The 17,363-nt window shown below is 40.0% G+C and overlaps 1 protein-coding gene across 1 annotated transcript in view; it reads right to left on the bottom strand.

The window, feature by feature from the left end:
• The window catches only part of Cacna2d1 (calcium voltage-gated channel auxiliary subunit alpha2delta 1), a 339,947-nt gene that overhangs the window by 161,658 nt on the left and 160,926 nt on the right, over nt 1–17,363 (bottom strand). Inside the window, exon 5 of the mRNA XM_010636710.2 lies at nt 877–918. Coding sequence (XP_010635012.2) covers nt 877–918 — 42 coding nt within the window. The remainder of the gene's footprint in view (nt 1–876; nt 919–17,363) is intronic.

Raw genomic sequence — 17,363 nt, 5'->3', positions numbered from 1 at the left:
CTTCCCTGATATATTTCAGGCCTTTAGATGAATGCTTAAAATATAGGAGAAGCTCAACAATATTCTTACATTAATAATTATATATATATATATATATATTCACTATCAATAATCAAATAAGAGAAGTTTTAAAGCATAAGTATAAATCGTACTTTAAATATTTGAAGTGTTGTTTCTATAACTAATTGAGACTGTCTGCTCTATCTCCATCCAGAGTGGCACTATTAGAAGTAACTCATTAGTGATAAAATAATCCATGTTCATAATTAATTTTAAAATGTACAGTAGTTTTTCATCGGGAAAATCACACTGGTGGGCTGAGTGTATAGCTCAGGGGTACAGCAATGACTCGAGGCCTTGGTTCCCTTCCCAGGACCAAAGTGGGGCAGAAACCCCCTGTGCAGCTACTGAATGTCAAAGAGGGACTGCGGGGCCAGCCTCTCCTCTCCAAGCTCCAGGGGGCTCTGTCCCATTAGGGTTGAGGTGAGTGGTCTCCTGGGCTTGTGCTGTTCAAAGGAGAAGAGAAGTGTGGTGACTTAGCCAGGGGCCAGGATAGAGAGGAGGGTGGGACCTCGTTTTATCCTCACCACTGCTGCTGGGATGCGGAGCATTTAAAAGGCTCGGGCTTGCACATGGTGCTCCCTGCAAATTCAAATCTAGAGCCACACATGGCATTTCTGCTTAGAAAGGCGTAAGTAAGGAGCTGATATAATGCATGAGCATTAAAATTTATCACCTCCTTGCTGTGTTGAACTGGTGTTTTGCTTATACTATCTAATACGTTCTTAAAATCTACACCTGCCAAGATGGATTTGTTCTGCAATAATAATCAGCCCATTATAACTAAGAAGTAAATGTTGAATATTTAGTACTCACATCAAGGTCATCCTTAGCATTGTAGTAGACAACTTCATTGCTCTACAAAAAAGAAAAGAGGAACATTTTATTGATTAGAATAAAACCAAATACTAGATCAAACACTGAATATATTTTATGACCAATGTATATTAATAAAAAAGCTAAAAAAAGATAACTTCTAGGGAGCTCGATTTTCATGGAAAAGAAAATAAAATAAGCCCTCATAACATTCCTTTCACAATATATTCTACAAAAATCCATTAAGATTAGACAATATTTCCATGAACATATTAAAGAAATATATCAGTGGTATCAGGAAAGCACATTGTACGTTGGGGAAAAGATCTCAGTAAAAAACTGAGAACCATTTGTCGTGAAAAAATAAAGTGAAAAATCCCTATGTCAAAGGAGCTATGCACACAAAGCAAAAACAAAAGCCTACACACACATATATTCTGGAAAACATGCAGGATAAATTAAGAGACAGGTACATGTCTTATTGCCATATTGTTAAACTATAACTTTTAAAAATACACATCTTTCTCCAGGCCTGAAATGATTCTTGGGGAAAAAATATGTAAATTAGCAACATTGGAAGAAACTTCACCTTGTGTTTAAGATAAGGGATTAAAAGAAACTAAATTCAGATAACAAAAGCTATCGGATTACCTAACACACTGTTTCTGTATTCCACGACGGGATGAGACAGCACTGGCCCTTTAGTATGAATATCAGTGGACGGTTCTGAACATCAAAACTGCTGAAATGCACCACAAATGGAAAATAGGGGGCAAATTGTGTGATGGCAAAGAAAGGATGAATAAAATGATCACCGATGAATTTGAAATTCTAATTCCCGTGTCTCTCAGGTTCATCTGTCCACTGTCCCCTAGTTACTCTCCCTCCCTTGCCCTGAACTCAGTGAGCAGTCAAGGGCCTGATCCATGCGTCTTTGGTAGTGCGGTCAACAGTAGCTATAGATGCTTTCTGTGGGCTTCTTAGGGTTCCACAAACACACACACTGTCGGACTATATGAAAAGTAAACACATAATGCACATTTTCTTAAAAAAGGACAATAACTTGGGAAGAATCTCCGTTTCTTGAAGTATGTTTAGGAAGTTCACCAGCTGAGAGAGCAGTCGGTCCTACAAAGGGAAAAGCACTGAAGCAGAGTTCAAATCGCCTCCATCTGGCAGGACTTCACAAACCCCACAGTCTGACAGAACTGACAAATACCTAACAGGAAGAGATACCCCCTTTTCTTCCCAATTCATCTGACACTGAAAGCAACCTCTACCCTTTGCTTCTTTGAAAAATATGGCAAGAGACAAGTTATATAAAGTATTGCTCTCTTTGTAGACCAAGCATCCCAACCACTCTATAAATACCAGAACATGCAACTCATAAAACCGAAAGAAACCCAGGAGTTGGAATTTATTTCATTGAGAATCAATAGAACTTTTAAAGGTATCATTTAATTGATTTTGAAAAGAATTAAATGGAGAAATTCAATATGTATGAAAGTTTAATTCCTGAACCATTTCGTACAGAATTTGTCCTGTAATAGAGTTAAAATACAAAGGGAGAACTCATCACTGCATAAAGCAAGAGAATCTCCTAAATCCACCTGAGATCCAAATCTAATTACTAAATTATTGATCCTACTTGCAACTCTGTAATTTACACTCAGGAGGCAATTTTCAGTTTGGAATGCGGATTGCAGCAAAACCTAAAACACCAAAGATGTATATTTTCATTTGAATCTATTTTCTGCCAAAAGCCTGCTTCTAGTAAGAGAAATGGACTATGCAGAAAACCAAGTGAAACTACATTAAACAGCAAGTAGTTCAGCACTGTCTTTCCAACAGATACATGTGGATTTATACACAGTGATGTGGTGCAAGAAATGCACAAGCTAAGTTCAACTCATGAGTGCGTCCTCTCCATGATGGAATGGATATGGCCAGGTGATATAAAACCACCGTGCAGGCTTACTCTTGGTTTACAGTACTGGAGATACAAGACTATATTGAATTAGTCTTCTTGTTTCCTTCCTGGGAACATCTGAAGAATGCTCATTAAACCTAAGAATAAGGGTATTTTAAACATTGCCAAGAGATAAAGAAATGTTACTATGTAATCAAACTAAATATTTTTATTCTGGTGTGATAAATTTTATGACATTAAAATGAGCAAAAGTTAAAGAAAATTAAGTTTATTTAAATGCTTTAAATGGTTTTCTGTTATCATTCTATATTTTATACAAAATCCTTTTACTTCACTATTCTTTCAGAAACTATATACTGCCCCTAAAGCTGTTACTGAAAACATATATTCCAAATTTTATTTAAATTTTATATGCTTGCTCATAAGGCTTTCCAGATGTGGGGTGAGATCTAATTCTACACGTTGTTTTTTCAAGTAAATTAAGGAAAAATGGAAATAGCATATATAAGTGTAATTTAGATATAATTTGTATATATAATATATATATATATATAATTTAAATATATATCTAATATGTATATATGCCATATGAAATACGTAAGACATGTGCAGTTATGCTAATTTAAATTTGCCATAAATTATATTGCACATTAAACATCCATACTCCTTGTGACTATTTTATGCTTCTGTTTTAAACAGCTGTTTCTTAACATCATGTGTAGTTCTTACATAGTCAAAATACAAATGCAAAGATCAAGCTTTTGTGTTTATAGAAATTAACAAATGGTGAAGCACTTAATCAACTATGTGTGCTTAGACAGATTAGGAGAAAACATAGTACAGACCTCAGTGGGATGTGCAATGATCATATGTTACGCCATAGCCAGATTTCTTCTCCAGAGATAAACAGAAAACGACACTGGCTCAGGATCATTTTTCTCTACCTCTTTTATCTTAAATACACTTTCATTTCCAAGGTCCTGAATTTTATTTTCAATGTATTCATCTCACTGGTTCCTTATCAGACCCAACAAGAAAGCTCAGCTGGTCAGTTTTATTAAGGATAAATTCACATAGGAAATCAGGATCAGGAGAAACTATAACTCTGTACTTAAGTCAACACAATCCTCCCCTCTATCAAGTGAAACTAAAACAAATGCAAATATTTATAGGACACTTAATATTCATAACCGGATAAGATATTTTTCCAGTACCACTTCACTATTTTCCTTTTTTTTCTAAGTGCAAGGATTTGTTTGGTATTTTTATTTAGATTGTTTGATAATTATTTCACTAACAAATTATTTTCATCTTAAACATCAGAAGAACACCTTGGATGAGGGAGTATCTGTTTCCCATCACATTAATTTATAGCTATTTTCTCTGCTATATAAAATATTCAGATGTCTGTCATGATGTTAAAGTACACCCTTCTTTAGAAGAGTGATTTTAGTTGCTGATCCACCACAATCATGTATGACCCTAAATCAACCCTAAACAGAATGGATATGAGGTATTGTCAGGAATAAAGGGGAACTGACACCAAATCAGACAAATTCCACGGTCTGACGTCATCATAGTGCTGAGTGTTGGATAATACGAACCCTGTGTCGAAAGAAAATTGGCAAATTTTATAATAATGGAGAAATTGTTTAGGAGATGGAATTAAAGGAGGAGAAGCAAAAGTCTCAGCTGTTGCCCCTCCCCTTCACCCAGCCCCTGCCTGCCTCCCACTTAGACTTTGCACCCAAAGATACTTTGTCCTGGATGAACAGAGGGAGCCACACCACAGACTGACTGGCTATTTTGGTGACTTTCTCTGGGCTAAGTGTTGGAGAAACAAAGATGAATGAATGTCTGTGCCCTCGCCTCAGCGAGACCACAAGTCCAGTTCTCACCCTGCTGGACCCGACAGTTCCCTGGAAGCCTGGACAGCATGCCCACGGAAACCAAAGCTTGCTTGCAAAATACAAAGGAGGTGAGACTGAGAATTCAGATCATTGAGATCTTTCCCTTCTCTTGATGAAGGAGGAAAGACAGACAGACAGACAGACAGACAGACAGAATGATATGGATGGGTGATGAATGAATGGAAGGATTAGAGGTAGTGTCTGAGTGTGAATCATGTGCCTGTCTTCACTCAACGCTTCCTCCGTCCTTTCCCCAGAAGGTGTATGGCAACACCAGTACCACTTCATGCTTTAACTGAAACTCCAGTATGTAAAATAACCACCAGAGGCATAGATGATAGAATTCAGTCATCATGTTTCTCTACTATCTTTCTGCCTAAATATTTTAATGAAATAATTAAGCATCATCTTGAAGTTATCTTCATATTCAAGTAAATAGGTTTCCAGTGGATTTCAGAGCACTGTGATGGAGTAAAGCCAGCCCCACACTTAGATTACTCAAATCTTTGGAGAGCTGTTTTTCATAATTTTAGTACCACTGGATGACAAGACAAATTGTTTAGTTTCTAATTTTAAACCAAGTAGTTTATTTATTGTCTCATGGTAAGAAATTTACTCAAATGGTCCCCATAAATATAGTACTGCTGCTTACTGAAACTTAAGACACCCTCTAGCAAGTTGATAGATAAATTGCTTTAGTCTCTTGATCTCTGTTGGGAGTCAAAATTAAATCTGGACAAAACAAATTATTCCATCTTAAAATGTATACTGTGAGAGACTTTTCCAAGCATGCTGGGTTCCTTTGAAAGTCCTCTGACAAAGAAAAATCTGAGGCATAAATACATAGCTACCACATGGAAATAAAATGTCGCCGGGGATAAGTCTTCATTACTGGAAGTAAAAGCTAGGATCCTATAATTGACATCTGAAATGTACACCACTTTAAAATCTCAAATAGAGATTATCTTTCTGTCCAGCTTTCTAATTAATTTCCTCTTCTTGGTTATGCTCTTGGCTCTGTAGATGAGCCACAGCTGACAAAATTTGGGGCATCTGTATTTTCTACTACAACACTTTCTTAAAATAATAGCATGCTTATCATAATTTTAATTGGCCCTGGGATTTTCAAATGCAGTCAACTGTTTGAAAATACAGATACTCTTCACGAAAATGAGCTGTGTTAAAGATTCCTATAGGCCAACATCCATATGATTTAGCTAAAGTCATTTGACTAAAATTGTAGTGATATTAAGAGGCATTTGGTCCTGAAAGCCTGTACCACTGCTATGGATTATGTCCAAACAACTGTTGCACAAGTCATGTGTCAGCCAGCAGCTGGCTGAGAATAAAGAGAAAATACAAGTTCAAAGGTAAAAAGGAAAAATAAGGATGGGCCTAGGTCCATCTAGCAGATTACTACAGCAGAGACATGTGGTAAACCTGCATTCACATGATGTAATGAGCTGGTACATGACGGAATTGGAGGAAAGTGTTTAGTACGGCATGTGGCTGGTGCTCATACTTGCCAACTGTTACTCTATAATAAACAGAAATGAAACTTGCAAATACACATGCATAGGATGCATCTATTTGCTTCATATCTATCAGCTACTTATATTTGAGTTGAGCTGGTTTTATTTTTTCAGATCACTTAGTTTGTTGCTGTTTAGTTATTTTAAAACACTTTCTCCAAGAATTCCATATATGAGCAAAGAAGAAAAAAGTGGAATTCCTACCAATTATTTGCAATTTGGAAACCACCTGGAGTAATGGACCGGGAAGCGTCAGGTAAGTGACCCCTGCTACTGAGTACATGCTACAGCCTGAGCCCCTGGCTGTGATGCAGGTGTCTCTGTGACTTCAAGCTCTCTTTCTATCCCTACACCTTCTGCATGGATCAGTCCTTTACTCTTACCGAAAAAACCAAACAAATCCCAACCTTATACTAAACCAAAAGTTTGCATGCTGATCCAAACCCCCTCGCCATGGGACCTCTGGAGAAAATCACACAGGCAGGAATTGGTGCTTTTCATGCACGGTGTAACATGCCTGCCACCTGGCAAACAGGAAGCCTGGACAGGAGGACCACAAGTTCGAGCCCCGCCTGGGCAAGTGAGTGACTTAGCAAGACACTGTCTCAGAAAACGAAAACAAAAACAACAATCAAACAAAATACGGTAAAAAGGCTGGGGATATAGCTAAGTCGGGAGGCTTGGGTTTAACCTAGAGTACTGCCACAAAAAAGGGGGGAGGAATAAAAGGTACAACCAAAACTACAATAGACACAGTAAACATGTGGATTTGCACTGTTTGATAATTTCTTTCCCCTGTTTTGGGGAAAGACAGTACACTTGCAATCATGTGAGTCCATGTACCTGACACATTTTTCTGTCCCTTTCACTGACCACAGCCTCCAGCTCTGCAGTCATCCGACCCATTCCCCACCTTCTTGCTGTAACCCTAGGCCTGCAGGATAAAGCTGGGGAGGCCACGCCTGGGAAAGCCTGCATCCGTCTTGGCAGTGCTGGGGAAACTCCAGCACACATGCCACAGTGGGCTGTTTGTGCCACTGAAAGCGCTGAAAGGCTCGCCGTCACTGGATGGGAGTCTACTTCTGTCCACTGGGTCCTGGCTAGAGCACCCACACCACACTTAGGTTTTCCTCAGAAAGTCATTCCCAACTCCTGCAAATAGCAGGACAATAGAAAGGCCACACTTCCACGGTCAGATTTTTCCCACTCCACTTTCCTGTTAGTAAGAGTCAATGGCATTTGCTCACACTTAGTTTCTCTCGAGGTATCATGAGAGAAACTTTCAGAGTGAACCTCTCACCCCTGTCCCAGATGCTCAGTCTCCCTGATTTCTGGAAGATCTCATTCCTCAGTGTCTCTGTCTTCCCTGTGTCTGGCTTCTCTGTAAGGACAGTCAGGTGATTGCAAAACGTGACAGAGGTTTGTGGAATCAAAATCCAAACATGTTGCAGCATTAAATTTTTTTCACAATTTAAAATTCTGCAAGATTTTAAAAAATGCAAGAACCAAAGAGGTCATACTTTTTAGATTATAAAAACAAATTATTTTATTATTTCTGTAATCCTTCCTTAATGAACTAAAAATCAAAAAACACTTAGTGTCGACTTAATATTTTTGTAAGGAGAATAGCAGCAAGTCACTATCATATTAAAAATGACTTCTACTAATTTCTTTACAGCAGTTCTTCACTAGCCCCTAGAAATTAGCTGCACAATGGAAAGGAAAATATAAATATTAATTATATGCATGGCTATCAGTTACTATTTAAAAAGATGAAATTGAAAGATTATTGAAAGGTATTGTTCAATGAGGTATTATAGAAAAATATAAATCTATTCCTTCTCTGAACTTTAAACATTCATAAGAATAAATACCTATTGGTTTTTACACAGAGCCAAGTTCTATGCCAGCCACCTGAATACATATTTGGCTTTTTGTTGTTGTTTGTTTTTGAGAACTTTATTGCTAAAGATAAAGTAGAGTGTAAGACATTATCAGTCCCAGTTTTGTGTCCTGGAATTCTAGGACCGACAGCAGGATAGAGGTGGACATGAAGCTAAAACACATCCTAATGACCCATATCAAGTACCTATTGCTTCACCCTCCTGCCACTATGAATATAGGAATGAATTTCATATAGAGTCTTCCTAGTTCATCTGAAAATAAAGTTAATGTTGAATCTTTGGAAAAGCTTAATTCATTAGATGTTCTAAACTTCATTGTAAAATTTGGTTAAACTATGAATTTTTTAGCATAATGGAAGATCACAAATGCAAATACATTTGGCCTACTTGCTTACTCATGTTATTTTTACAATATCATTCTACATTCATTCCTCAAGTAATTTCTGTCATTTATCTGTAACGTTACAGGCCTTTTCAGAGTTCCATTGCCGTGCTTTTAGGTGAAGCATTACCAATCAATAAGCCAAAGCCAACTTTGAGCAGTTGTCACAGCAAAAAGATGACAGATGCACGTGTCTTTCCTGTGTTTAATTACCTAATTGTCCAATAAAGATTCCAGCCTCAAGCTTTATCATGAAGCTAGTGACAAAATGTGAAATATCTTCCTCAATGAGAGAAACAATTGCAACCGTCACCAACAGGACATGTTAATTATTTCTACATAAAAGAAGACCTTTTTTTAAAAAAAGAGTGTGAAGAATAAATTATTGTAGTTTGAGTAGAGACAATGTACTTCAGTCCTAGCACCTGTGTGGGACGTTGTAAGAACTGCTGAATAGACTGCTGAGTGGGTAAATGAATATCAAAGCCTAGAAGAAACTACATGTTGGAATCCTAATCCAAAACAACCGAAGTCCCATCTATTTGTACACACACACACACACACACACACACACACACACACACACTGCACTGAAGAGAAAATATGTACAGTTTTAAAGAGGTTCAAATAAGTGAAAACATAGACCATTCTTTACTAAGAAACAGGGAAGAAATTTCACATAGGTTGTAATTTCAGTGTTACTTGGCCTTTGAAATTCAAAACAAAGAGTCAGTTCACATTACACAGTAAGAACAACTGCAGTTTATTCCTTCATCTAATAAACTTTAATAGGAAGCTGCCTATAAGTTATTCTGGTGCTCCAAAGTGATATCAATAAATAGAAGAGGGCTGAAAATTTAGCTCAGTGATTCCGCCATCTACCTCACAAGTGCAAGGTCCTGAATTCAATCCCTGGTACCAAACAAAACAATAAAATAAATAAATACAAGGATTAAACCATAGGAGAAAATCGAATATGGGAAAATAAATCTAATACTTTCTCCAAGCACAAAGTCTTCAAGGGACCTCCGTGTAGAACTGAACAAACACAGCCAGAAAGCTGAGGACCTTGCTCTACTCCCCTTTCGTCCATAGCTCTGAAGAAGCCTTCAGTATAATCATCAAAGCATGAGTAATCAATCCACCAAAATATTTCATTTTTATTCTCCTTCCCATTAACAACCCACAGATCTTCTTGACTCGTGAACAAAGCTAATGGCCCTGGGTCATGACGTATGAGATCCCAGAAGTAGACCTGGGTTAATTTGTACAGTGCTTTTATTAGTGCCATTTTCCCAAAGCCATTACTGTCAACCCCGGAGAATTAAGCACACTTGGACAAAATGCAGAGCCGCATAATACGGTCAACGAATGACCAAATGGAAAATGATCTGCCAGAAATGAGGGCTGCAAGGAAGGGTAAAGCAGGAATCACGGCACCAAATGATCTCATCTCTCACTGGAAATGATGGGCCACACGGCACAGGGAAGGTGAGTGAGGGGAGAGATGTTCATTGCGTGCCTATTCTGAGGGAGGCATTCATGTATTCTGGATCCCTTCAACGTGACAAAATCTTGTACAGTAGGTGTGGTCCTTAAAAATGTGTAAATATTTCAGCAGTCCTTCCCTTGTCACTCCTGGGGCTCCCACTGCTTCCCCCTTCCCCAGCCTTCTAGCTCTGAGACAATGGCTTGCAGCACTCTATGTAAAACAAACACCACTAAAACAAAGAGGATGAGCTGAGCTTGGACAATGCACCCTATTTAAGTCACTCCAGAGCAAAAGTCTTAAGAGCCAATTGTTAAACCCAAAAGGAAATGGATTTTTTGACTGAGTCCTATTAGACAGAAGAACACAGCTAAGAAGTCTACACTGAAGCCGCACTGGAAATGGACTGGAGCCACACTGGTGTATGGTGTGGCCCTCGCAGCAGGGAAGAGCCTGTTAGATTGGCTGGGCTGAAGCAGAGACAGGAGAGTAGAAGGAGAAAGGAGGTGGCCTGCAGGTGGCCAGGCCCCTCTTCCTGAGCTCAGCATGGAGCAGCACAGCAGCTGCCTCCAGGACAGGACTCCAAGCACAGCACCGTCCCCCCGTTAGGATCAGGTGCCCACCTCACCCGTGGTACCTTCTGGCTTCCGCACCTGTTCTAGGCAAGATGAGCACCACAGGCGCCTCCACCCCAAACCGGGAGAAGGACCCGCTGCTCCCCTCCCCAGCAGGTGCACCGACCTCACCATACCATCTTCTCTCCTGGCCTCGTGTTGTTGTTGTTATTTGACTTTTTAAGGTGCTGGCAGTCGATCTAGGGCCTTGAGGCAGATAACTGATCAGCCTTATATGGAGCCCAGGCCCCAGGGGATCACAGTAATTTGGGTACTCAGTGTTTTACCAGCAGTCCAGCAACAGTTAGGTGCAGCTGGTCTTGGTGATCAGGCCTATATTCCTAGCATTCCGGGAGGCTGAGGCAGGAGGATTATAAAGTTGTGTCCAGCCTGGGCAACTCAGAGACTTAGCAAAACCCTGCCTCAAAAGAAAGAATTAAAAAGAGGGGCTGGGGGTACAGTTCAGTGTGAAGGTCCTGATTTAGTCCCCAGTAGCATATGTGCACCAACGCACACATGCGCGCACACACACACATGCACGTGGAATGCGTGCACTGGAATAGGTCTGCTGCCCTCACAAGGCTACTGAGAGAACTGATAAATTAACTGTGTCCTCCATAAACAAGGTCTTTGGGGCTGACTGCCGCCGCCAGACAGAGCCTCTAACATCATGACCAGAGCACAGGAAATTTATTTCGCAGGAGTACAAATGAAGATGCTGAGGGGAAGTTGCTGTAGACATGGCGTGCTGAAGAGCTGGGGCTGTTTCCCCCGGAGATCTGCGTTGTGGGGCAGGGACCAGGAGTGCAGACTGCAGGCACAGCAGGCGCTTTGCAGTCACTGAGAGCGGCCTCAGTGCACAGCGATCTCAAGGCCTCTGTGTGGTTCCGCCCAGGAAGTGAGCAGGCAGAGGCAGGAGGGCCTCGGTTCCTTTCCCCGTGTTTCCGGGCACATGGACCTCACAGCTGGCCTCACCTCTGTGCTCTCCTGAGCCTGCGATGCGTCTGCTTATTTTCTCTCGGAATCACCCAGCAGAACCTAGAGACAGCCGTGTAATCCGAAAGCGAAGGTCAACCTTCCCCCCTTATTTTGCTTTAACTTGAAATCTCTGACATTTTATGTAAAAGCACATAAAACTATAGGGACCCAAACCTAATTATTGTGCTTCCAGTCTTGAGAAGTTAAATCACGGTATACCGATGTGTCCCTGAAAAGGAATCCTGTTCCTGATGACAGATGTCTACGATAATATCTCAAGGGCTCCTCCATCGTCAGTGGCCACCCCTCACACCACAGCCTGCCAACACCGCCAATTAAAGCAATGAAACCAAGGTCACTTAATGGAACTAAAGAAAAAAGCACAGTGCATTTCAGAGAGGATAGACTGCAGTTTATATGTGTACTCTTTCTCTTTAAAAAAAATAATTAGTCAAAGTACAAGGAGAAGGTCACCGCAGAAGAAATGAGTAGGATAATTTCTGGTATTTTAGAAACATCCCGTTCTATCCAAATAATATGTAATTGCTTTGGAAACAAAAATTTTTATAGCCTATACTTCATTAACCTAGTTTTAGTAACTGTATTTAATTAAATTATATTTCAAAGAGCTTTTTAAATTCAAACTGTTCACTGATTCAGATATAACTTGTCCCTAATTAAACCATGCATAGCTGATAAAATGTTAATTTCAGAAGGCACCAGTCCAAAAGTCTCAACAAATTCAAAACCCTCAACACTATCCTTGTTAAGTTGTATATTTTATTCAGTCCATTGTCCAAACTGGAAAAAAAATAAGAAAGAAAGAAAAAGACAGGCAAAAAGGAATTCTCTGGACTATACTTCATTCCTATGGATATTTCAAAGAATTAGTCGTTTTAATTTTCATAATGCAGATTTTTTGAAAATGTAAACTTAGATTTCTAAAAGACATAGCTTTTAAAAAAATCATTGATAAATTTTATCAAGGAAAGACAGAATGATAACGTGCACTGAATAAGAAGTAAGCAGCACACATCCCAGTCCTGGGCAGCCCTTAGCCTGTGGTAGTAAACAAATGAATCAATCAGTCTGACCAATGCTGTTCTGTCTTGTTATTAACTGGGCAAAGAACTCCAACGCTACAATTTGTAGGAGCAAATGTTAAGAAGACATATAGGCCTAATTACTATTCTCTTGCATTCAGATTATTTTAAGATTATTTCATAATAGGCTTTAAGTACTCAGTCTACATTTATTTAAATAACTATAAATTGAATAACAAGAGAAGACTGAAACATCAAATAAAAATTTCTTAAAAAGACATTTATTTTAACTAAGCATGAAAAATAAAATTCAGGTAGTTTTTTATAAAGAAATTGGGGTTTAAAAAAGATTAGTCAGCTAGCAGATGTGCTTACAGTGTTTTAATCTTATGATGCTCGTGTCAGTGCAGCGGGGAGTGAAAGCGTGGAAGGGACACAGAACCAATTACGGAGTTGTCTGCACTCTGCGCTCCACTCCCGGATGTGCTGGGAACAAAGGAACACGGCCACAGAGCCCACGTTTCATCTGATTGGTGACTTCTCTCTGGCACACAAGAACCCCGCTATGAAAAATTCTCTGCATAGGAAGAATCAAGCAATTTCAAAGTCAACACCCAGGTGAGAGGAACGAAGAGACAGGATTAGCACGTAATTAACCTTAACAGACAATTTCTCTCCACCAAGTGAGAAGCTGCATTGCTTTTCCCTCAGTATGTTGTGTATTTCGGATACTTTTCATGGATTCTTTCTTTAGTAAAAACAACAGATCTAAAAACTCCCGAGAGGAACGAGGGATGTGACTGAGTCCTGAGCCATTATTTATACTTTATTTGTAAACTTCAAATTATCACACTGTACACTGATGATCACAGGCAACGGTGAAGGCAGGCAAGGACCGCCCACAGCTGAAATTGACAGAACGAGCTTTCTCTGCAGCACCAGGGAAGAACTGCCTGCCGTGGCTTAGTAACTGTGCAGAGGGGAACAGCAACCTCACTCCATGCAGAAATCCTGAGAAGAGCCAGGCTGTTTCGATTTTTTCTTAAGTGAGGAGTTATCTATCCACAACATCAATGTTTTTGTTTTTATTTTGTTTTCTTTCAGAGATTTCAAACCTGACCTCTGCCCCTTGCACTGAGCTACATCTCCAACCCTATTTTTCTTTTCTTTGTTTTTTGTTTTTTGCCTTTTTTTTTTTTGAGACAAGGTCTTTTGAAGTCACTAAATTGTGTAAGTGAGGCTCCAATTTGCCATCCTACTGCTTCAGCTTCCCAGAGGTCTGAGATTCCAAGCGTACACCAACATGTCTGGGTTACATGAAGTTTTGTAGCATATACACATTTTAGAGTGACTAAAATCTAGCCAGATAATGTGTATATGACTTTATATAGTTATTTTTGTGGTAAAAAATAAGTACTTTATAAGTATTTTATGTACTAAATCTGCCAGTCTTAATGTTTAAGATACTACGACATGATATAAGTATATATGTACACACACACACACTTCTGACAATTTCTAAATGTTAATACAGTAGGTCCAAGACAGACTTAGGAACACTGGACTTATAAACTTTCACAGGTGTACTGTGCAAGACTCACTTTGTTGGATGCAAACAAATCTGACTTAGAAAAGATTTTCCCAGAATGGAACTCGTTCCTAAGTTAGGGACTTACTGTATTATTACAGGAATTATTTGGGGTACAGAATGCTCTACCGCTAAACACTGGTTTTGAAGTTAAATCCAGAACAGTGAACCCAAATGAGTAACATCAAAAGTACAACCTGCTCCACCTTCAGAAAACATCCACCAAGGATGAGGTGCACTCTGCCGGCACAACTGGACTATAGTGGTACCTCGGTTCATGAATATTTTGTCTGTGAACTCTGCATCGTACTGTGCACACAACCATGGCCATCTTTTCCAGACTTGGGACCAAATGAAATTGGCAGATCGAGGCCTAATGTAACCCTTTACCTCTCGGTGAATCCCCTGCCTCAAAGCCACTAAGTCAGGCACAGAAGGATGATCAGGGCCTATTCATCTGCAAGAGCTTCCCAGCCATGGGCCAGGGGCTTCTCCCTACACTTGTGCACATGGGCTCCATGGGGCCACTCCTGGAATAGCAGGGGACACAGGAGCCTTGTCCTTGGCGGAGCCTGCAGTGTTCTAAATGATGTCTATGTAATTTTTCTCCTTTTTGGGTTCTGTTGCTACCAGTTTTGTTCATGCGATTTGAAGCCTTGATTCCTTAGCAATTTGTGAAAGCATTTGGAATGATCAGATATGAAATCCCGAACTTTTCCTTTTCAAGAGAAAGGCAAACTAGTCATTTACAAATAAAACAAAGCAGGCCTGAAAAAGAGCTATGTGGTCAATTCCATTGGTGTCTGGGTTCAGGAACCCTTTTTTTTTTTACAATATTTCAATTCACAGACAGAAGCATCTGGAAAAAATCTTGTTTTTGTTTGCAAACTAGGCACTGGCTGACAAACACAACCCAGGCCGTCTTTCCAAAGTCACGGAGCAAATTCAGTTCGAGAACCAAAGCTCCACGGTGCACATGACTAATAAAACAGATATGTATCTTTCAAGATCTTATTTCCAAAGCACTAGTTTCCTTAGCTTAAACACTCAGCATGGAAGATCTGCAAAGAGGAGGTAACTGATCACACAAAGGTTGCTGCCTATCCCACGCTTCTCCGGTCTCCACAGAAATGGCTCTTGGATTAACAGTGGTACTTAACCCTGAGAAACTAAGGAGCCGGGTTACAGTGGCCTGCATAATGCACAGACCTTGGCCTAGATCAATATCTAGGTCTAGCTTTTTTTTTTTTTTTTTTTTTGGTACCAGGGATCGAACTCAAGTCCTTGTGCTTGCCAGGCAGGCGGTGTAACCACTGAGCTAAATCCCCAGCCTAGGTCTAGGTATTTAAAATGAAAATCTAGTCAGAACGTATCACCATACTTGTCTTCAGGCTTTAACTACAATGCTCATTGATGTGCATGCATCCACACCTGGATATTTAACCAGCCTGGCTTACATATACAGAATACCAAGAAAGAAGGTCCAATAAGGTCAGTCTAAATCCTTCACCTCAACTATTTAAACATATTAAATATGTGTTTATAAATATATATATATATATATATATATGTATATGTGTGTGTGTGTGTGTGTGTAACTTATGATTACACTCCTACAGCGAACTACAAAAGCCTACTGAACGGGACAGCTAAAATAAATATTTCAACAATAAGAATTACAAAGAAACTCTTAGAAGGAGGAAAAGAAAACTGTCACCCCGCCTGTAATCCTGCAATTAATCATTCAATTTAGCTTTAAGCTTCTTGACAGACTGGGAAGAAAGGACACCCTGCTCGCGGCATCATCCTGCTTGTCTGATGAAAAGAGTAAATGAGATTTCGCCGTAAGCAATGAGCTTTATCATGTAGCCAAAGCCCGTAACAGTGGGAAAACATAATGGGCATGAAGTCAAGGGTCCCTGCTCAGCAAAAGGAAAGCAATTCTTCAAATGGTGGCTGCAGCTGGCCGTATGCACCCGTACATAAGGAGCATCTGTGTTTGTGTACAAGGCAACGGCCGTGTCTCCTATCACCTTTGTTTAATATTTAACACACGCTCCAGCCAAACCAGGAGTGAACTGCTTTAAGAGAGGTGAGTCCATATACAGAGTACAGAAGACCAAAAACCAGCCCTCCTCCTCCTTCCTGCGAGTGTGTACCTAACGTGCACACACACGTACGGATACAGGGGAAGAAAAGCACTGTGAAGAGGTACGAAATGCGACTCACAAAATGAACCGCAGCCGACATCCACAGTCACCTACGTAAGGTGAGGTATTAGCAATAATTAAGGTAGTAATGCAGTGTCTCCTCAATGATTATGTAATACAGAGATCGCATCAGCTTATAGCTACACAACAGAAATATTAAAGAGACATGAACTGGAATTTGCAGAGGTTCAGACAGCTAAGGCAGCTTCTAAAGTTAATTAAGTGCTAAAAGACAAATTTGCATCCTGGCTTTATCGATCATAAAGACTCCTGTGATGTCCTGTATTGCAAATTAGCTTACTTTTTCACTCAGTGATGTAATTCGAGCACACTGGGCATGTGTAAAATCGGTGCTGTGCTGTCCTCACTGCACTCTCCCGTCCCCATGAGCTTCCCAGGTGGTTTCTGCTGGCAGCAAAAGAAAACGTTCACTGGAGCTAAAATGTACTCGGAAGGGGTCTCTGTACCATCCCAGGCTCCCTGATTGATGCTTCCCAGGCTCCCAACTGTAGCGCCCATGTTCTAAAGGAAAAAATATGACAAAGAATGAAAGGAAGTAGGAAACAGGATTTCTGCAGCAACGAGGGGCAGTCTCCCCTGGTGGATATTTTGCAAGAAAGTTGCCAAAGCTCAAAGTTGCACAGAAGCAGAGTCCAGGTCAGCAAAGTCCTCTGACACCCAGACTCACACCAGGCATGGCCTCAATGCTGTCCACAGCCACACATCGGAGGCACTCGGTATCCCACCCTCATCCAGCTCTTAAAACATGCATTTCCCTGGAATCAACAATTAATTAGGTTGAGAATGACAAATAAATACTTGTAATATTAAAGACTTGGTCTTAAGATTTAAAATACTATTAGCTGCATCCCCAGATCTCATTACATAGTAACTGATGACATAAAAA

The sequence above is a fragment of the Fukomys damarensis genome, unplaced genomic scaffold (assembly GCF_012274545.1).
Source record: "Fukomys damarensis isolate Sample0158 unplaced genomic scaffold, DMR_v1.0_HiC HiC_scaffold_4, whole genome shotgun sequence".
Classification (NCBI taxonomy): Eukaryota; Metazoa; Chordata; class Mammalia; order Rodentia; family Bathyergidae; genus Fukomys; species Fukomys damarensis.
This window is presented reverse-complemented; position numbering and strand designations above follow the sequence as displayed.